Consider the following 23,338-nt stretch of genomic DNA (forward strand, 5'->3'; position numbering starts at 1 on the left):
ACTGCAATAACTTTCATTAATGCGAATACAAACATTTCATAGTAAATATTTGGGACTGCAGTACACCTCACTCTGAGATTGGAGCCTGTGTGAATGCAGACAGGAAAGCATAGCTCTACCGTCTGCAGTTTAACAGTGTTTCGAGTTCACCAGAGGTCACTTACAACAAAATGACCTCTGCTTTATATTTTGTTATCGTTACAGCTCTAGATGCCTTTGTTTCTCATAAGAGTTGAGCTGAGAGACTCTATAATGGTGCTTGAATTAGGACAGAGTGTGTGTAGGGAAATGATTGAATGCCTCCAGGGTCTGCAAAACACAAATACGTCCTCTTGATCAGTGCGTCCGTTGGATAAACAGTCGGGCTCCCCGGGCTGCGAATTTTCCTCGTTGGATGGAGAAAGACAGATAGTGTTTACAGCAAGAACAATGGGCCGTGCAATCGCAGACGCATGAAAACACACACTGCATGTACTGAGACACATACAAACCCTCTCCATCTCCTATATACATAATCAGATCGACTTCAGGTCTGGATTTCTGCCGTTTTTCGTCTGCTCGAAATGAAAAACAGAAGAAACTCTGATGGATGGATCACATTATAGAGTGTCTTTCAACATTTGTCCAACCTCTGGATGTTGTTCTCTCATTGATGAAAATGAATTGGTATGGTGCAGCTGAATGCTGTGTTCTTCGTATGGGTTGTTTTTCCGTGGCTCGGGAGATCGCTGTTGGTAGTGGGGCGTTTTTATTATTGTTGGGTTTGGGATTTGTTCTAAATCACCTTTTTGAAGCGTTTTTAGACTTTTGATTCTTGTCTTGTAGTGGTGGATGATAAAACCGTCCAAAATTCTGCTCGATTTATATTGAGGGAAGGCCCAGAATATCATAAAGACTGTTATTTACTCTCTCTCATGTCGTTCCAGATTGTGATGATTAGAGAATGTTGGTAACAAGCCGTTTTGGTTCCCATTGACTTCCACTGCATTTTTTGTCCTTATGGAAGTCAATGGGAACCAGAATGGTTTGGCTACCAACATTCTTCAAAGTATCTTCTTTTGTGGTTTGCAGAAGAAATAAAGTCATACAAGTTGAGAATGACGTGAAAATACTGATGTCATTTTTGGGTAGATTGACACTGGTCGGGCTCTTTTGGCTTGACCTAAAGTCACAGTCCTAGCAACCACCTAGCAACCAAGTTTTGCACTTGACTCATATGCATTTGTTGCAGAAAATATAAAAATGTAATTGAAATGTCAGTTTTTGCAATGCTTGTCAAAGTGCAACTACAGAGCTGCAAAACTAAATGTGGAGAGCATAGATTTATTTTGACTTGATTTTCTTTTTAATTGCACTAAGCTTTCTTGTTTTCTGTTTTTTTTTTCTTTATTATTTGCTAATAATGTTATTTATTAATAATTATTTTTAATCAATTATTTATCGTTTACATTTTTTATAATTTATTTTTTTATTTTTTTATTCATATTTGTTATTTGCAAATTTTTTGCCCTTTTTATGTTTTTAAATTTTTTAATTTACTTTATTTTATTTATTCAAAATGATTTTATTTATTAGTATTTATTAATTATTTTAAATTTACATTTTTTTTTAATTATTTGGTTTTTATTTATTTTTTTATTAATTTTGTATTTTTTTTAATCGAAGGTGTTAATTCGAGTAGTTTAAGAGTTTTTTTTTATTATTTTGCTTTATTTTATTATTTCTTACTAATTTTATTTATTGGTGTCTTTTAAACTGACTTTTTTAAATATTTTAATTTAATTTTATTTATTTATCTTTGTTATTTTTATTTATTTGCTTATATGCTTTTTATTGACTGTCAATCTGAGTAGTTTAAGAGTTTTTACTATTTTTATTTTACTTTGTTTTATTCTGTTTATTCAAAATGATTTTATTTATTAGTATTTATTAATTATTTTAAATTAACATTTTAATTATTTTATTTTTATTATTTTTATATTTATTTTTATTCATTTTGTATGTTTTTAATCGAAGGTGTTAATCGGAGTAGTTTAAGAGTTTTTAAAATTATTTTGCTTTATTTTACTATTTATTACTAATTTTATTTATTAGTATCTTTAAATTTACATTTTTTAAAATTATTTTATTTTTATTTTATTTATTCATCTTTGTTATTTTTATTTATTTACTTATATGCTTTTTATTGACAGTGTCAATCTGAGTAGTTTTTACTATTTTTATTTTACTAATGTATTAATTAGTATTATTTATTAGTCATTTAATTTATAAGTATTTATTAATTATTTTAATTGTACATTTTAAGTCATTTTATTTGTATTATTTTATTTATTCATATTTATTCATTTATTGTTTATGTTTTTTTAAAGCAAAGGTGTCAGTCTGAGTAGTTTAAGAGTTTTTACAGTTTTTATTTTACTTTATTTTGTCATTTTATTTATTAGTCTTTATTAATTATTTTAAATAACTATATTTTTTATCAAAGGTATCAATCTGAGTAGTTTTTAATTATTTTATTTTTATTATTTATTACTAATTTTATTTATTATTATCTAATTATTTGAAATGTACATTTTTAATTTTATTTTTATTTTATTTATTCCGAAGGTGTCAATCTGAGTAGCTTCAATCTGAGTATCTTGAGTTTTTAAAGTTTTTATTTTACTTTTTTTATTACCTATTAATAATTGTATTTATTTTGGTTTATTTATTCATTTTTAAAAATCATTTTATTTTTATCTATTCACATTTGTTATTTATTGATTTTTGTCATTTTTAAATGTCTGGGTTTGTTTTTTTGTTCAAAGGTGTCATAATCTGAGTAGTTCAAAAGTTTTAAAATCTCCTCTGAGGAACATCAGGGTTGTTTGAGAGCTACAAGACCTCATTAAAAGCCTCCATCTGCTATCCATGTATTTTTATTGTTGTCTAGGAGAAACATAGGAGATGTTAAAGTGATCTCAACAGTGATTTTTCTCTCCTACAGCGTCCTTCATGCACACACACACCCTCCCGAACTTACTCGCTTGCTTGCTCAAAAACACAGATCAGATTTGCAAAGCCTTGCAGAAAAAGCACTTCCTTTCTTTGCCCAGTGGCCCTCAGATTGATGCAAGACATTCCTTCCAGAAACATCCCTTTCTTTTGCTCTTTTCTGCCCGTCGTCTCCCTGTCTGGCCAAACTAGCGCTCCACAGTGAATTAGTGGATCCCACTTAGGAACTGATAGTTTGTGGAAGACTGAACTTCCGTTTCGCTCCTCTGTGATCTATGAATATGAGCATGTACGCACTGTCAATCACAGCTTCTGCAAAAAGAAAGAAACCGAAAACGCCACTTGGCAGCTTTTCCTCGAGAGTTTATCTGAGTAAAAATACACACGCATGAGGACGTGCGCTCGCACACACTGGTGGTGTGTCAGCGGCCCCCAGCAGCACTGAGTGGACTTTATGAAGCACCCAGTAGGCCCTGCAGTGGGGGTGAGAGCTTCTCTCTGAAGCACAAAGAGGGGTTTGTTCTGCTGAAGAGGCTCTCTGCCTCGACTGCCTCCTGAGAAGCTTGGCAATCCAGCAGTTTTACCCCCCCGTTTCCCTACATCCACCTCTGTCTGTCTCTCTTGCTGCTCTTCAAATGTTTACTGTTGCTCATGCTTAGGGTTTGGGGTTTGTTCACATCCATAACTCAAGTATTAACCTGCACATAGCTTTGTGTTATGAGCATGAATGATACCTCAAATCATGTGGTCAGACTTGCGATTTCTGCCTAGCGGATGATAAATAATAAAAAAAAATTATAGACTATAGAGTCATAGAGACTTGAGGTTTGCCTCTTCTTGCTTAAGCCAGTAAGCATCCACCTAGAACACCTTAGCCACAATATAGCAGCCTCTCATGACAATCTAGCATCACGGTAGTGAGTTTGCAAGCCTCACATATTTCTTATGATAATGTGTAGTTAGGTCTGTCAAATTTTTTTTTTCGAAATATAATAAAGCAAAAGAAATAGCAAAGGTGTGTGTGTGTGTGTGTGTCTATACAGATATATAGTGTAAGAAATAACTATAACTTTTTACTTTGTATTTTTTATTTTCACAGTTTAAGTGTTTATTTTAAATTTAGAATTTTAGATTTGTACAATTTTTACCTAAGTACAACATTTCTATTTAATATTTTTGTTTAATATTTATTTAAATAGTACTTTAGTAATTAAACTTGTTTTAGTTTAGTTAGTTACCAAGCAAACATTTATTTTCATTTAAGTTAAAGTTTCTCATCCAATATTTTATTTTATTTTATTTTATTTCAGCTTTATTTTATTTTCATTATGTGAAGCTAAAGTTTCTCATCTAGTATTTTATTTTATTTTATTTTATTGTATTTAATTTCAGCTTTATTTTATTTTCGTTTAAGTTAGGTTAAGGTTTCTCATCCAATTTATTTTATTTTATTTTATTTATTTTATTCTATTTCAGCTTTATTTTTTGTTTTATTTCAACTTTATTTAATTCTATTTCAGCTTTATTTGATTTTTATTTATGTTAAAGTTTTCATCCAATATTTTATTTTATATTTTATTTCAGCTATAATTCTATCTCAGCTTTATTTTGTTTTGATTTATTTTATTTCAGCTTTATTTAAATCTATTTCAGCTTTATTTTATTTTCATTTAAGTTAAGTTAGTTTCTCATTTAATATTTTATTTAATATTTTATTTTATTCTATTTCAGCTTTATTTTATTTTCATTTAAGTTAAGTTCAAGTTTCTCATCCAGTATTTTGTTTTGTTTAATTTCAGCTTTATTTAATTCTGTTTCAGCTTTGTTTTATTGTATTATTTCAGCTTTATTATATTCTGTTTCAGCTTTATTTTTCGTTTAAATTAAATTAAAGTTTAAATTAAAGTATTTGATTTGATTTATTCAGCTTTGTTTTGTTTTTAAGTTAATAAAAATTCTTATCCAGTATTATATTTTATTTTATTTATTTTTTAGGTTTAGGTTTTTTATTTATTTTTTTTTTTTTTATCTTTATGATTGGCTATCGAAATTCCAAAAATGCATAGTAAAAATCTAGCTTTCGTTCCGTTCTGTCTTTTTAAACCTGTTTTTCTTTTCATTAGCCTTCACGCCATCCATCCCTTCAACCCCTTCAATCGATGTAGAGGAATGCTTGTGTTGAGTTTTCTCTCTTTTTTCTCTATATCCTTTTCTCTCATGCTCTCTCTCTCTTTGTGGGTCAAGGATGAAAGGGCCCTTCATATTAAGAGCCTGTGATACAATCCTGTCACTCAGTCATCTCAACCCCCCCCCACCACCCCCCCCAAAACCTCAAACCCAGCTTTTCACAGGAGCGAGAGAGAGGGGGGCCTGCAGCCGCATACCTGCGCGAGACCCTTTCCAAACACGCGCGGGCCAATCTCAATGGACTTTGTTGTGCTCTGTACACGTCGCCCTGTGAAAAGGTTATTTTAAGCCGCCGTGCGTATACACTCACGTCCCGGTGAAACGACCCACACACATCGCTGTGTACACACACCCCTCCCCCGTCCCGGCCGCTGAAGAAACTCCTGTGAAGCCCCTTCAATACAAGCACAAACAGGGTCTTATTCAAACCCAGCAACCGCTAGCTGGAGATACTGACCCCGCTATTGACTGATGGGGGAGAAAGCGAGGAGAAACTGTAAAATTCATCAGGGCGACTTGGTGATTTACTGCGCCGGAGGCCGTCACGCCACGGTTCCTGTAGGGTCTGAAGGAAACGCCGATGTCTAAAACAGCTGGTGGCCCTCGGCTACACGAGCCCCGGATGAGGGTACTCGTTTGAGTCGCATCTCTGAGCTTTATATTCTGACAACAAACAGCCGGGGCGATGGGTGGAGGGGTTTCATTCACTGACGTCTCTTGAGAGTCGTAACAGAGAGGGTTTGTGTGCTGGCGGTGACCGTTTCTTCCTGCGGCGCACCAGTTGGACCTGATGGCTCTATTTCTACAGCGTTGACTGCGGTGAAACCATAAACAATGCCTTAAACTGTTTGTTTAACCCAGTGTCAGGGTACAAAATACAGGCCTGCGGGATGGTGGCTCAAAAATCAAGTCAAGTTGTTTTTAATTATACATACTTGAATGGTTAAATACACACATTTGTAAAGTGCTTATTTTATTCTATTTCAGATTTATTTTATTTTCATTTAAGTTAATTTGAAGTTTCTCATTCAGTTTTTTTTATTTTAAATTATTTTATTTTATTTCAGCTTTATTTTTTCTGTTTCAGTTTTATTTTATTTTTTCATTTAAGTTAAAGTTTCTCATCCAATATTTTATTTATTTATTTATTTATTTTCAGCTTTGTATTCTATTTCAGCTTTTAGTTTAATTTAAAGTTTCTCATTTAATAGTTTTTATTTTATTTATTTTATTTTATTTCAGCTTTATATTTTCTATTTCAGCTTTATTTTATTTTCATTTAAGCTAAAGTTTATCATCCAATATTTTATCTATTTTTTTGTATTTTATTTTAGCTTTATTTTATTCTATTTCTGCTTTATTTATTTTCATTTAACTTAAGTTCCCGCAGTTTTTTTATTTTATTTTATTTTATTTTATTTTTTATTATATTGTATTATTTCAGCTTTATTTTATTTAATTTCAGCTTTATTTTATTTGTTAATATAAAGTTTTTATTTTTTAATTTATTTTAGTTTTATTGTATTTTGTTTCATCTTTATTTTATTCTATTTCAGCTTTATTTTATGTTCATTTAAGTTAAGTTAGCTTCTTATTCAATATTTTATTAATATTTTATTGTATGTATTTTATTTTATTTCAGCTTTATTGTATTCTATTTCAGCTTTATTTTAGTTTCATTTAAATTAATTTAAAGTTTCTCATTCAATATTTGTTATTTTATTTATTTTATTTTATTGCAGCTTTATTTTTTATATTTCAGCTTTATTTTAGTTTAATTTAAGTTAAAGTTTCTCATCCAATATTTTATTAATTTATTTTCATTTTATTTTATTTCATTATTTTATTCTGTTTCAGCTTTATTTTATTTTCATTTAAGTTAAGTTAAAGTTTCCCATCCAATATTTTATTTTATTTGTTTTATTTTATTTTAATGTATTTAATTTAATCTTAGCTTTATTTTTGTTATTTTTATTTTATTTTACCAATTTTATTTTATTTTATTTCTATTTATTTAATTTTATTTAATCTTTATTTAATTCTATTTCAGCTTTATATATGTTATGTCTATGTTGCTGGTACAATAGATACAATATATGATGTAAACAATTACGCAGTTGAGATTTGCTCTATAGTACATGTTGCTTAAATGGAATACAGTAACGAGAACAGAAACATTAGCTTACTAACTTAAGTTATTAATGAAGTAACTTAAGTAATTCCATCTGTTAAGCATATACGTGTCTTATTTCAAATGCATTCCTGTTTTTTTCGCTGTTTTCTCGTAGCCCCTGGAATTTTCTTTGCATAGTCTTGTATTACGTGATGGAATGAGGGGGCGGAGTCAGCATTGTGTTACTGTTTGATTGACAGCTTTCTTCTCTTTTCTTTTTTCTGCCTCAGGGCCTGCTGAAGTTCCCATGATGTCACCAAACGGTTCCATTCCACCAATCCACGTTCCTCCTGGCTACGTCTCCCAGGTAACCGGCAGGAATGGGTCAGGGCTGTGCGTCTCTCGCACAATAAGGATGTGATTTCACCCCTCGTAGGCGAATATCTCTCTCTTAGAAACACGTTTACAAAGTGTGATTCTAGAATGCTGCAGCGACCAAACAAACAACAGTTAAACATGCTCAAAATTCCAAGTTGTTCATCTTTACTGAACAGTGTCAAGCCAGAGTTTGCTAAAGGTCGGCAGTAGTGACATTTCAGTAGAAAGGTCAAAAAACTCTTGTGGAGAGGGCAGGAAAAAGGGTTTGAGTTGTGGGTGTAATAAATCAGTGGGGGGGGGTTATAATGGCACAAAGGTCACTCGTGTGAATATGATTCATTAGCGCATTCCTATCGAATGTGAAGGGCAGAACGAGGCTGTTTCTTTTTCCTCTTTTAACTTTCCAACAAGATGGAAGCTTTTAAGCACAAGTGCGTCAAAATGAAGTGATAATAATGCTCATTACGTGTCTTAATTGCTGCTTTGTTGCCTTAGAAAATGATGGGAAATGTTTTATTGCACAAGCATATGCCCTCAAAAATGGCTAAAGCATTTTTTTTTTTTCTCGTTAACCTTATCAGTTCTTTACCGCTACACAAAACGCATATGAACTAAATGTACAGTCAACATACAATATAATTCAAACATTTGGGGTCATTACATTTTTTGAAAGACGTCTGCTGTGCTCACCCAGCTGTATTTACAGATAATAAAACAGTAATATTGTGAAGTATTATTATTCAAAATTATAACTAAAAAAATATTTTTTCATGATTATTTGATGAATAAAAAGTTCAAAAGAACTGCGTTTATTTGAAATATAAATCTTTTTAACGTTATAAGTGTCTTTACTGTCACTTTTGATTAATTGAATGCATCCATTGTTACTTAAAAAAAAAGTAGCTTTTCTTTGGTGCTATTTATGAGGTAATTACCTGTCCAGATATGCTTAAATTGTATATTTTCACAGTGACATTAAGATTTCAGATTTATTTTTATTTTTGTAGTCCTCTGAGGTGATTTAATTAAATTAATACTTAATCTAAAAATGCTGGTTAATACTAAAATTAATATTTTAACAATTTTCACGACATAGAAAAAATATATATAAAAATGATTTAAAATATATTATATGTATATTTTGTAATATGTTGTATATAAATATTATAATATATATATATATATATATATACACACACACATATATATATATATTATAAAAATATTGTATAATAATCATATAAGTATTGTAATATATAAAATATATTGTACATATATGTCATAAAATATTGTAATATATAACATGCATTCTTTATTATATATATATATATAATAAAGAATGCATGTTATATATTACAATATTTTATGACATATATATGTACAATATATTTTATATATTTTATAGACATAAAATGTTAAAATATTTTATATTATAGTTTTGGTTCATTAAAATGTCAATATAAATGTCAATTCATTAAAATGTCAATATATATTTATATATATGTAAATATAATTATAATTGATTATATTTTTGCATATACACACACACATATATATAATATCAAATATCGTAATATGCTATATATAAATATTGTAATATATAAAATGTATTGTACATATATATGCCATAAAATATTGTAATATATAACACAGGCATTTCTTTATTAAACTAAAATTTAATTTGAATGAACTTAAACTTTTACAAATTTTCATATAAATAAAATAAAAAAAAAATTTTTTAAATTTAAAAATATATTTTGTCTAAACAGCAATTGTCCATTCCAGAGTCTTCTAAAATCACTGTGATGTTCCGTTTTTTTCCCAGTTTATGAGCACAAATGAACATATGACATTATCAGTCTTTGTATGTGCCAGAATATGCAAACTCAAAAATAAATTTGTGCTGGTTTTCCCCACATGTCAGACAAAGGTTTTCCTCTGCTTTAAGGTGGGAAATCTAATTGCTATTGGCCGTAATTTTTAATTATAAAATGTTGATTGAACACTTTGTGCACATTTTGTCAACCGCTGATGAAGAATTGCTACAAAGTTCGCCAGAAAACACCACTAATCACTTCATCTTCAATTACTTAAATGCACAATACATCAATTACGGACTATGAAAATATGAACTTACAAAAATTGAACTTACAAAACTTCCCAGGGAGGCTTGAAGGTACATACTGTCTAAGTGCTTTAATAGCTCACTGTTTGAACCCAAAACATACTGATTTCCCTGCAGATACAAACAGGCTTCTTGCTGTCGTCACTAACCTCACCTTCTAACCTCGGGTGATCCTAAAGTCATCGGGTTATATGTTCAGATCAGTGACTTCTCTCATGTGAACTGTACCAGCAGATTTGTGATTCCTGTAAGCATCTTCCATGCATGCGTTCCTCCATTGGAATGTACTTGATAGCCGTTCCATTAGAAGTAGGCTTTGTTTACTTTTACATTCCTGCCCTTTGTTTAAAGTGGCACTGAACGTCTGTGGTTGCCTCGTAACTGCTGGCACGTTAGATCCGGAGACCGGCTGTGTTATTTGTCGGGTGGGGCACTAATAGCTGACATCAGAGAGCCTGTGAGGTTGGAAATTGTTTGGCTTGACGTCTGTGCATGTTTGTATTTTCAGGTTCTGGAGGACAACACGGGCGTGCGGAGGGTTGTGGTCACACCTCATTCTGAATGTTACCCTCCGAGTTATTCACCGGCTCTGTCCCCCAGCCACCACATTCACCCTCCGTATCTGACGCACCCACACTTTATTCCAGCCTCGCATACGTCATATTATCCTCCAGTCAGCCCCGGTGACGTGCCACCGCACCAGTTTTATCAGCATCGACTGCCACCCATCTACCCAGAAGGTAAAGTCTCATAATCCACAGCAGACTAAAGGTCTTATTCACTTATTTAAACACATACTTCAATGAGGATGGGCAACCATCTCTTTGTGCTGAATCATAACACTGTCCTAACCAAGCTCAACATGAAAGAGAAATACCACACAAAGCTATGAAAACACAACCAATCCAAACATACATTGCCAGTAAAAGTTGGGACACACTTGACTGAACTTGTGGTTTTAAGGACTTCTTTATAAAATAAAAAATATTTTATATTTTATATACTTAGTAATTAGATTTTAATATAAAAATATAATATATAACATCGTAATAAATATATATATATATATATATATATTTTAATTAATTTATTTTTATTACTTATTATTTATTACTTATTTATTTTTAAGTACATATTGATATTATATAAAAAATATTGTATGTGTATACATCTATACAAAATATATACGATACTGTATTGTTGTATATTATAATATTAAACATATATATACAATATTTTATATATTACAATTTTATATATATATATGTGTATATATATATATATATATACTGTAATATATATAAAAATTGTATTAATATGTTATATATAGTAGTATATACAATATATATAAAAAATTATATATAACATTTTAAAATATGCACATGTGTGTGTATAAATACATAACATAAAATATATATAAAATATTGTACTTCTATATATATACAATTATACAATTTATAATTATATATATATATATATATATATATATAAAATACTGTAATATATATAAAATAGTGTGCGTGTGTATCTATATATACATATAGTGCATATACAATATTTTAATATTAATTTATATATATTAAAATATTTAAATATATAAATATTGTAGTATATACAATATTTTATATATTTTAATCAAATATTATATTTGTTTTACTATAATTACTTAAAAAAACTTTAAAAATTACTTTTGTAGACTAGAATATAAATTGTATGTTGAATATACTGTAAAATGTTATTAATATTAAATATATATTTTTATGTTAATTTTAAATAGAAAATTTATATAAAATATTAGTGTTTTTACTTATTTAACATTTCTGTGCATATGCATAGATCACAAAGATGCATAAAACACAATTTTGTAAACTACAATATAAATTGTTTATCGAATATTGTAAATTGAATATAAAATACAGTGTAAAGTATATCAATAACAATAAAGATATTTTTTATTTTTTTATTATATATTATATACATTTTTGTGCTTGTGCGTATACGATGATTTTACCTTGTACTAAAGCTGCAAAATGATTAGTCACGATTTATCAATTCAAAATAAAAGTTTATGCATACTACATGTGTGTGTACTGTATGTGTGTATATCTATATCTATATATATATCTATATATATATACACACACACACACATATATTTATATTAAGGAAAAATATGTCATATGTAAAATATTTATATTTAAATTATTATCAATATAAAGTGTTTACATATAAATACATACAAATATTTTTTTAATATATACAAATATATGGGTGTATTTATTTATACATAATACATATACACAGTACACACACATAGTATACAAACATAAACTTTTATTTTGAATTGATTAATTGCGACTAATCATTTTGCAGCTCTGCTTTGTACTTTCCATAGTCTAATTACAATATTTGTCTTTTTTCAGAGATCATCCCGCTGTATAACGTCTCCACTTTCATGACTCATGAGGAGTACTGTAAACCTCAACCCAAGAAGCTCAAACAGCCGGTGGAGCGTACAGGTCTAAATCAGGTGACCAGCCCGCTGTCCAGCAGCTACAAGAACACCACGGCTTGCACCACCACCGCTAACGGCTACAGCAAGAGCCACGGCAGCCCCGGAGGAGGAGGAAGCCCTGGCAACAAGAGGCCAGATCGTAGATCCAGAGGAAGCCCAAAACACTCAGACACCGAGCCACAGGGTGAGCTAAGTTGAATTTAAAACATTAAGACATCTTGCTGATTTTATTCTCATGTCATTCTCACATGTGGCAACAGCTGTGAGCGAAAACAAAGGATAATTTTCAGTGTCAGCTGGACTCAAATAAAAGCAGTCAGAGCTGCTGACTCTGACAAGATGAGTCGATGATCTTATCCACATCTGTTGTTTAAAGCCTCATATCTATGCAGCTTTAGGGGTCCTTACCTCTAAGCCTTTGTTTTTGAGCTTTATATCAGTGTCAGCACTTACTCTTAGTGTGACACACACATTGGATAACAGTAGATAGTGCCGGAAGCAAGTGTGAATGTAGAAGAGCGCCCACTACTGGTGGAATACAGTCAGTTGCTTGAACGAAATAGGCAATACAAAAAGTGCTGTGACTGGTGTGGAGTATGTAGTTTGTGAAGCACCGTTCAAACATTTATGGTCAGTAATATTTCTATTACTAATAAATGCTGTTCTTTTGAATTTATCAATGATTCATCAATGAATCTTCACTGCAGACTGCAAGTAAAGCAGCATTTTTTTTCTTGATTACCAACCTTAGTATACAGTATTTTTTTTTTTGAGTACACCTTGCAGAATCTTTTATTAAAATGTCTTTTATATATAGTTTATAAAAATGACCATGTTCAAAATTTTGTGTACACTTGATTCTTAATACTCTGTTGTTACCTGAATGATTCACAGCTGTTTATTTTGTTTAGTGATAGTTGTTCATGAGTCCCTTGTTTGTCCTGAACAGTTAAACTTCCCTCTGTTCTTTAAGAAATATCCTTTAAGTCCCACAAATTCTTTGTTTTTTCAGCATTTGTGTATTTGAACCCTTTCCTACAATGACTGTATGATTTTGAGATCCATCTTTTCACACTGAAGACAACTGAGGAACTCATATGCAACTATTACAGAACGTTTAAACATTCACTGATGCCTCAGAACGAAAAATTATGCTTTAAGAGCCGGGGTGTAAAAACTTTTGAAATTTGAAGATCAGGGTAAATTTAACTTATTTTGTCTTCTGGGGAACATGAAGCATAGCTTCTGAAGGGCAGTACTAAATGAAAAAAATATGATATTAAGGCAAAATAAGAAAAATGTAATCTTCATTCTGTTCAAAAGTTTTCACCCCCCGGCTCTTAATGCATAGTTTTTCCTTCTGGAGCATCAGTGAGTGTTTGAACCTTCTGTAATAGTTGCATACGAGTCCCTCAGTTGTCCTCAGTGTGATAGATGGATCTCAGAATCATACAGTCATTGTTGGAAAAGGTTCAAATACACAAAAATGCTGAAAAACCAAAGAATTTGTGGGACCTGAAGGATTTTTCTGAAGAACAGGGGGTAGTTTAACTGTTCAGGACAGATGTAGATCATTCAGGTAACAACACAGAATTAAAAATCAAGCTTATGTGAACTTTTCAACAGGGTTAATTTTATAAATTCAACTATTATTTTCTCTTGTGGACTATATGTAAACATCTTTTATGTGAAATATCTTATTAAGGTCAGTACTAAATAAAAAACATGCATTTTGATCCCTCATATTTTGTTGAAATAATTAACATTTTGCAGATTCTGCAAGGTGTATGTAAACTTTTGACCTCAGCTGCATATAGTATACAGTAGCCTTGAAGAATTCCACATAGCCAAGGATTCCATTAAGAGATGTAGCTGTTCTAGGATCAGAAGGTGGATGAATGTGGAACACATGTTGCATTAGATGCATTAGATTCCATAATTCTCTATCTCATCGTTTCCTTTTCTTTCATCATTCCTTTGAAAACAGCTCACTCTGTCTAGCTGTTTTCCTCTTTGTTCTTTAATGTCTTATCTTACCCTGGTCTTTGTTCTTGTGAACCTTCGGTTCCCATGCCTCTGTGTCTGTGTGTGTAACAGAGAGAGTGTGTGTGTTTCTCTAGTCTGTCTGTGGCAAAACCACAGCGCATAATGAGACACAGATCTCTTCCTGTCTGAAGTGACAGCACAAGGCTGGTCCGTGTTAAAATGCACAGGGAAAAGGCACGGCAAATTAAATCAAGAGACGAGAAGACAAGCTGTTCCTGTGGAGAATGTCTGAGAAGATCTGCTCAGATCTGGGGGAAATTCATGATGTCAGACGTTTAGACTTGGTCTTCAGTCTCCAGTGGGTTTTGAAACTTTGCTGTGGCCTGTCAACAAACTACTCATAATTTAAACTAGTTAGTCAAGCTAGGTAATTACACTACAGTTAAAAAATGAGATACAAGTCTCGTATGCTCACCAAGGCTGCTTTTATTTGCTAAAAAAAATACAGCAAAAACAGTAATATTGTAAAATATTATTTCATATATTATTATATATGTGTTTTCTATTTTAATATATTTAAAATGTAATTTATTTCTGTGATGCAAAGCTGAATTTTCAGCATCACTACTTCAGTCTTCAGTGTCACATGAACCTTCAGAAATCATTCTAATATGCTGATTTGCTGTTCAAAAAAACATTTTTTATTATTATCAATATTTAAAACAGTTGAGTACATTTTTTCAGGATTTTTTGATTAATAGAAAGATCCAAAGATCAGCATTTATCTGAAATAAAAAGCTTTTGTAACATTGTACACTAAACCATTCAAATGATTGAAGTGGGTATAATTAATTTTACAAAAGATTTCTATTTCGGATAAGTGCTGTTCTTCTAACTTTCTATTCATCAAAGAGCTGTTTTAACATAAAAATAATACATGTTTTTGAGCAGCAAATCAGAATACTAGAATGCTTTCTGAAAGAAAATGTAACTGGAGTAATGATGCTACAGCTTTGAAATCACAGGAATAAATTACATTTTAAAATATATTCAAATAGAAAATTTTAAATCGTAAAAATATTTCAAAATTTGCTGTTTTCACTGTACTTTGGATCAAATAAATGCAGGCTTGGTGAGCAGAAGAGACTTCTTTAAAAAACATTAAAAATCTTGACTGGTAGCGTATATTACAAAAATGAATGACATTTGTCAGTTTTCTACTGAAATGTGGTTTGTAGTAAACAGCAGTTTACTCCTCAAAATTGTTTTCCATCACTGTCATGACTCATTTAAATCTACTGCGTAATTCAAGACCGCTTTGACCTGTTTTTAATCCATACATGGAGTGGAATCTCTCATTTTTTCACTCGTTTCCCCCTTTCTTCCATTAAAATAAAGAATCCACCGAAAACATCCTCCGTCTCCCAATCCCAACAACATCTTGTTGGGGGAAAACCATGAAGGTCAGTGTGGGGTCGTGTTGCCATGACTTCATCTTGGGGATGACTCATTGCAGGAGCCCCTTGGGCCCCGTAAGAGCCAGACCTATGAACCTCACTCCCCGACAGACACTTTCCGACCCGGCTCAGGCCCAATCCAACAGCCCCATCCATCAGGACGTCTCTATTGCCTCAGATCTGTGTCTCTGTCTGGAGATACAGAATTTATGTTCTCTATATTCCTTTCTCTATGCAAACAAGCATGAAGATGTTACAGACACACACAGTGAGATTTATGACTGATAGGAAACGGGTGGCTACATTTAATGTGTTTTCTGTGCAGATCACGATGTGGACACGAGACGAGTTCAGGCTGTGCCATCAGGAATGGACAAGCCGCAGGTGAGTGATTTTAAATCATGTCATCTCACAGATCTCCTTTCCTGAACCGTCAGTGTTGTAATTTCACACTTCTGCCAGTTATTGTTTTATTTGTCCTGCAGGATTATCACTCCACTCTAAATATTATATTGCTTGGAAAGCATTACATTACTTTTTTTTTTTTTTTTTTGCATTAGAGATATAAACAAACCTCAAATGCCGAGCTTTATCTTTTTTTTATGGCTTGCTGAGAGGAGTTATTGTTTCCTTTCTAAGGACATGTGTGACTTTTGATGGAAAAATGTCCAGGTTTTGGCTTTGTTTTTATATTTGCGGAAGATAATGACTGACAAGTAATTTGGCGGGATCTACAGAGAACAAAGCAATGCACAGACACACAAATACAAATTCGCATTTGCGACCGAAAACTACTAAACATAACAAAGTATATACAGCGTGTAAATAAGAGATTCATCGTGCAGTTTAGAAAGCTTTGTTGATTATAATGGAAACTTTGTTAGATCGCAATGAACTGAGGTGAGTGACAGCTTTTGATGATTATTAAGAGAGTTTGCTAATGTGATATCGATTTAATACAACAGTTCATTAAACAAGAAGTTAATACTAAGTGATTAACACTGTATAACTACAACAGCATTGCCTGATTTTGCTTTATTTCGTAAACGGAAATAGTTTCAAACAGTCACAACTGAGCCGTTTCACATCTCCATTTAAACACAGCAGTTTTGTGTATGAATGAACCTGAATTTTCAAACCAATCTAGTGAGTCAATGATTCAATTACCCATTCATAAATGGAGCCATTCCTGAATGAATCAGCAGTCCAAACGAATCAAATGAATGAATGATTCAGTGATAAAATCAGTGACTTGCCGCCACCTACTGGCCGTTTTAGTTTTTAATTAGAGTATAATTTCAGTTATATTTATTAATTGAATTTCACCTCTGAGCCTCATTAAATGTCTAAAAATACACCTACAACCACTTTTGTGCTCTTCCCTGTAGTACAAATTAATTTTGTTAGTACTGATTTCATATGATTGGTGACTTATTCTTCTTATTCAACTTTAAATTGAAATTTTAAAAACCATTTGAAATGAATTTGACATAAAAGATGACATACTTTTAATAAAATACTATTGCAAAGAGAAAAAAGCACCTGTAAATCACTTTGAGGAGTTAATAATCACTTCATAATGGGAAGGTTAATTTTTGAGTTTTTGATTATTGATCAGAATGTGCTCCTAAAAAGAAAAGTAAGTGTAGAGCCCTGATATGATGTGTGAGTAGTGTAGAGAAACATTTTAGGCAGTTTGGAAATGGATGTGTGGTCATGCTATCATAGATGACTTGGCAACCATCTAGAACATCCTCAGCTTCATAATAATGTGCTAAAACCTCTGTCTGCTTAGCAACCACATAATGCCTGAAACATCAGGATCGTAATTGTTTAGAGATGGTCAGAATGAAGCATTTCTATTTCTGTTCACGAGGGGGCAGCAGCTGTTAATGAATGACTTATGGTTCAATGATCCATTGATTGGTCACATCAATATGTTTTCCTCATCTATGCTACCGGTTTCATAATCATCATCTATTTTTGTGAATGGGAACACGTGTTACATATGCGTTCCAGGTTTAAATGTGCTTTAAAATATACAGGAGACCAAAAAAAGAATCTAAAATATATTGTCATTAGATGTGGCATTTCATTAAAGAACACAAAAAGAAGATTTTCAAATTTCATATTGTAAAACAACAGATGTACTGTTCAAAAATGAAGATTAAAGTATCTGAACATGTTCTGGTTTTCAAATGTTATTAGAAATGTGAAAACTGATTTCATATGTCCACCTTGGGAGCAGTTTTACAGAAAAGTAATTGCAAAAATGACTCTGTGCTGTTGCGTTTGATATAAGGTCTGACATCATTGGTTTGTTAGGGCTTTCATTCATATGTTTTTAACTCTTTGTGTTTGGACCCCTATTTTATGTAAAGATATTAGTTGTAATTGCCTATAATTGTCATATTTCTCTGACCTACAAATACATCGCAACAAATACGCTATTCTAATTTTAACCCTCTGTTCTCTCACTAAGTAGGCACATACTGTTTCTTCAGTATAGTGATGTTGTTTCTGTTCAAGGTCAGTTTGACCCCTGAAGAAATGCACTGTAGAAAATACAATAAAGCAAATTGAAGTAAACATCTGACAGGAGTGTGCCTCTAAAGTGAGTACAGCAGGGAATGTAATGTAAAAAAAGAAAATGTTTTATATTTGAGGTCTCCGAGACCCAAAATGTAAGTAATGTTTTTCAAGGAGAATGTTTGAGGCATGTTGTCAAGTAAGAGTTTTTTTTTTTCTTGTAAGAGAGAACTGTTATATATTATATTATATTATATTATAAACATTTTAGTATTTTTTGTATATTTTTGAGATAATATTATATTTTTTATATACATTTTAATGTCTACACTACCAGTTCAAAAGTTTTTGAACAGTAAGATTTTTAATGTTTTTTTAAAGAAGTTTCTTCTGCTCACCAAGCCTGCATTTATTTGATTCAAAGTATAGCAAAAAAAGTAAAAATTTGAAATATTTTTACTGTTTAAAAAACTGCTTTTTATTTGAATAATTAAAAAAAAAATAAATGTAATTTATTCATGTGATTTTTAAAGCTGAATTTTTAGCATAATTTCTCCAGTCACATTTGCTGCTTGAAATAATGTATTATTAATTATTGTTGTTGTTATTATTGTTATTATTATTATTATTATTATTATTATTATTATTATTATTATGTCGAAAACAACAGAGTAGATTTTTTCAGGTTTTTCAGGTTTCTTTGATGAATAGAAAGCTCAGAAGAACAGCATCTATCTGAAATAGAAATCTTTTGTAACATGATAAATGTCTTTATCATCACTTTTGATCAGTTTAAAGCATCCTTTCTAAATAAAAGTATTAATTTCGATAATTTCTTTAAAAAAATATATACTGACTCCAAGCGTTTAAATGGCATGTTGTAAAATGTTACAAAAGGTTTTTATTTTAGATAAATGCTGATTTTTTTGATCTTTCTATACATAAAAGAATCCTGAAAAAAATGTACTTAATTGTTTTAAATATTGATAATAATATATTATTATTAGATATTAGAATGATTTCTGTAGTAGTAATGATACTGAAAATTTAGCTTTGATCACAGGAATAAATTACATTTTAAAATATATTCAAATAGAAAGCAGTTATTTTAAATAGTAAAATTATTTCACAATATTTGCTGTATTTTGGATCAGAGGAGAATTCTTTAAAAAACATTACTGTTCAAAAACTTTTGACTAGTAGTCTATAGGACATGACGTGCGGCCAAGTATGGTAACCCATACTTGGAATTTGTGCTCTGCATTTAACCCATCCAAGTGCACACACACAGTAGTGAGAAGTGATCAAACACACACCCCCCACCTTCAATCCCTGCCGGGCCTGGGACTCGAACCCGCAACCTTTTGGTTACAAGCCCGACTCCCTAACCATTAGGCCACAGCTGGTGGCCTATCTAGCTTTTTATCTATCTATAGCTAGATACATAGATTTTTTTTCCACATATATATTTTAATGATAAGTTTACCAGCTTGTTGTGCTTCTTTCTGTTGTTTTACCTGGAAAACTAATTTATATTCTACACAGGAAGCTGTTTCTGCTTCCCTGATTTGTGCGGTGATATTACAGTTTCACAATCGAACCATTTTTCAGTGTTTTCGTCATGATCGGTTCCTGTTACGCCTTACTGATGCAGTTGACGCTCAGATGTTTGTGAAGATACTCCTTATAGCGCTTGCTTTCATTCTTTACCGATACAAAATCGCTTGGTTTGAATGCAGAACAGCAAGTGTCGGATAAATAGTCTGGTTTGCCGTGGCTGAAGCCTCTTCAGACACAGATGTTTTTGTTTTGTGAATGAGCAGTCGCTCTGCGCTTCGAGCGACTGTGAAGGACGTCAGCTACAGGGTGCTCTGACTGATGCTTCATTCACTGAAGACAAGCCTGCAGTAGCCTTGGCACCCGAATTAAGTACTATTTACAGCTGCCTAGATTTATTGATGTACCAGACATCATAAATAATTGGAAATTACAATTCAAATGGGTCTGCCTTACAGTCGTTTCACTTTATTTTGGACTTTTAATCTTCTCCCAGACTGTTCTCTGAAAATTGTCGGACTGTCACTCAGACAAGCAGACAAGCTCACTTGTTTGTGAACAGAAGCCGATAAGTTAATTGTAGCGAATCAGCGCGCTGTTTTCAGGTGACAAGGCTGCTAGTCAGTTAGAAAAGACGCACTAGCTGAGAGGAGTTTCATCAAAGCTGACAAAAAGTGATCGAGGATGGATAATTTCGACGAACTTGATGAACCTGTGATATCATCTTCAAGGCGTAAAAGAAAAATAAAAGCTGAAGCTTTTTCACGGTACCTTGCAAAAGCAGGAAGTAACAGTGGTGAGGGAAAACTGCGTGTAATCGTAACCATACAGTCTATGATCACAACAAACGAGATAAAACGAGTGTTTTTTTTGTAACTGAAACTTGAAATGTGGAGTTATCTGCTTTTGCCAAAAAAAAAAAACGACTGCTATCTGTATTTGCTATAAAACAAACTTTTAATATATAAAAAACATACTTTCAGTGAACTTTAATTTTGTAAGTTACCTGTATTTGTTTAAATAATTATTATTACTCAATCAAAACAACCCAACTGGGGTTTGATTGATATTGCTTGTAATGCACAATAATAATAAAAAAAAAACAATTTCTGAAAATAAATAAAAATGGAGTTATCTGTCCATATACTGATTTAAAAGGAATAAATAATTTAATCATTTAATTGAATCTTAATTAAATACTTTAACCAGTATTGTTAAAAATATTGTATTGCAATAATAAATCTAGTGAGATTTGACATATACAAGATTAAAAATTAGTGAGTGAAATGTGCTTTTTATCATGAAAATAGTTATGTAAACATAAAAAGAATATTTCTGAAAATATATACACAACCAGTCAAACGTTTTTGAACGGTAAGATTTTTAATGTTTTTTAAAGAATTTTCTTCTGCTCACCAAGCCTGCATTTATTTGATCCAAATACAGCAAAAACAGTAATATTTTGAAATTGTTTTTACTATTTAAAATACCAGCTTTCTATTTTAACATATTTTAAAATGTAATTTATTTCTGTGATTAAAGCTAATTTTTTAGCATCATTACTCCAGTCTTCAGTGTCACATGATCCTTCAGAAATCTGTCTAATATGCTGATTTGCTGTTCAAGAATCATTTTGTTAGTAGTATTATTATCAATATTCAAAACAGTTTAATAACTTTTTTCAGGATTCTTTGATAAACAGAAAAATCCAAAGATCTGCATTTATCTGAAATGGAAAAGAAATTATGGAAAATTATTACTTTTATTTAGCAAGGATGCGTTAAATTGATCAAAAGTGATGATAAAGACATTTGTCATGTTACAAAAGATTTCTATTTAAGATAAATGCTGTTCTTCTAAACTTTCTATTCATCAAAGAAACCTGAAAAAATTCTACTCTGCTGTTTTCAACATAATAATAATAATAAAAATTTTTTTAAGCAGCAAATCAGAATATTAAAGTGATTTCTGAAGGATCGTGTAACTGGAGTAATGATACTAAAAATTCAGCTTTGTACATTTCTTAATATATTCAAATATTAAACATTTCAAATAGTAAAAATATTTCTAAATTTTACTATTTTTGCTCTACTTTGGATCAAATAAATGCAGGTTTGGTGAGCAGAAGAGACTTCTTTAAAAAAAACATTAGTCTTGACTCGTAGTGTATATTATATAAAATAATATATAGAATATTTGAAATTTCAAACAGGTATATTTTAAATTAAATTGTGAATCTGTCTTTATTTTGGCCCCTCAGGTGTCTAATGTTCAGTCGCGCTCCGCGCTTGTGTCGTGGACGTCTGTTCCCGTATCGGGGTCATCTGGACGGGTCCCGTCCTGTAGTTATGAGCTCCAGCTCAAGGACAAGGGCCGAGACGGGAAATACAAGGTTGTCTACAGGTAAGGGCTTCTTTCTAGACTAATACTTTTATTGATGCATTTGTTTTGACTCACTAAAGCTATTTGTTTATGGTCATTAGTTTAGTTACATAACAATCTTACAATCGTCCACGTGCGGTTAAGAAATTAGGAAGTATTAAAGTATTACTCTCACAAACAGACTTTCACTCTTAATTTTTCTGTTTCAGTGGTGAGGAGCTCCAGTACACCCTCACTGACCTCAGACCAGCCACAGACTATCACGTCAGGTAAGGGTAGTGTTTCACATTTGCATTTATTCATTTATCACACACTTTGAAGCAAAGTGACTCACAAATGAGGTGAAACGCTCCATTAGCTGACCACTTTAAATTTCGTTTGAGCGTTGAAGAGAGGTGTGTGACCTGATATCTGATTGCCTTGGCTAAATCAAAGATAATCTATGCCAAAAAATGGATTTGTATTCATATATGGGGACTTTCTGGATCTGAACAGCTCAGTGCTGGCACGGAGTGTTCTTCTTGTGGCTGCAGTGGATAAGACATTGAAATACATTGTTATCGCTAAATGATTCATTTCAAATGGCAGTAGTAGATGTTCTGTATATTTTCTCTTGAACTACTCATTTGGAAATTCTTATTGTGTGTGTGTTTTACAGAGTAAGCACAGTGTGCAACTCAGTAAAGGGTCCCAGTTCAGATGCGAGGGCCTTCACTACCCACAGTGCCCCTCCTGATACCCCTCTGCCCCCCAGACTGTCCCATCGCACCAAGAGCTCCCTCACATTACAGTGGAAAGTATGTATTGTATTGAATTCTGTATTGTACAGAGTTTCCACCATTAAGCCATTAAAACTGTAAATATCTTAGGGTTAGTGTATATTACTTTATTTTTATTTTTCCCCCCAAATTCCATTTAATTTTCTTCCAAATTATTTTTTTTCCGTTTTAATTTTTCTGGATTACCTTTTTTACTAGACTCTATTTTAGTGGTTGAATTAAAAAAAATATTCAAAAACCATATCTAATTGAAATCAACTTACACAGTTTAACAGCGATTTATTAATAGTTCAACAAAAATTAAATTTTTAAGGCCCTATGAGGTGCATTTTTTTT

The 23,338-nt window shown here is 31.6% G+C and overlaps 1 protein-coding gene across 1 annotated transcript in view; it reads left to right on the forward strand.

Moving 5' to 3' along the window:
- fndc3bb (fibronectin type III domain containing 3Bb) overlaps positions 1 to 23,338 on the forward strand; it is an 87,972-nt gene that overhangs the window by 31,103 nt on the left and 33,531 nt on the right. Inside the window, exons 4-10 of the mRNA XM_051098587.1 lie at positions 7,585 to 7,661; positions 10,306 to 10,537; positions 12,221 to 12,496; positions 16,081 to 16,139; positions 22,102 to 22,244; positions 22,433 to 22,492; positions 22,882 to 23,020. Of these exons, the coding sequence (XP_050954544.1) occupies positions 7,585 to 7,661; positions 10,306 to 10,537; positions 12,221 to 12,496; positions 16,081 to 16,139; positions 22,102 to 22,244; positions 22,433 to 22,492; positions 22,882 to 23,020 (986 nt within the window). The remainder of the gene's footprint in view (positions 1 to 7,584; positions 7,662 to 10,305; positions 10,538 to 12,220; positions 12,497 to 16,080; positions 16,140 to 22,101; positions 22,245 to 22,432; positions 22,493 to 22,881; positions 23,021 to 23,338) is intronic.

Source organism: Labeo rohita, chromosome 24 (genome assembly GCF_022985175.1).
Source record: "Labeo rohita strain BAU-BD-2019 chromosome 24, IGBB_LRoh.1.0, whole genome shotgun sequence".
NCBI classification, from domain to species: domain Eukaryota; kingdom Metazoa; phylum Chordata; class Actinopteri; order Cypriniformes; family Cyprinidae; genus Labeo; species Labeo rohita.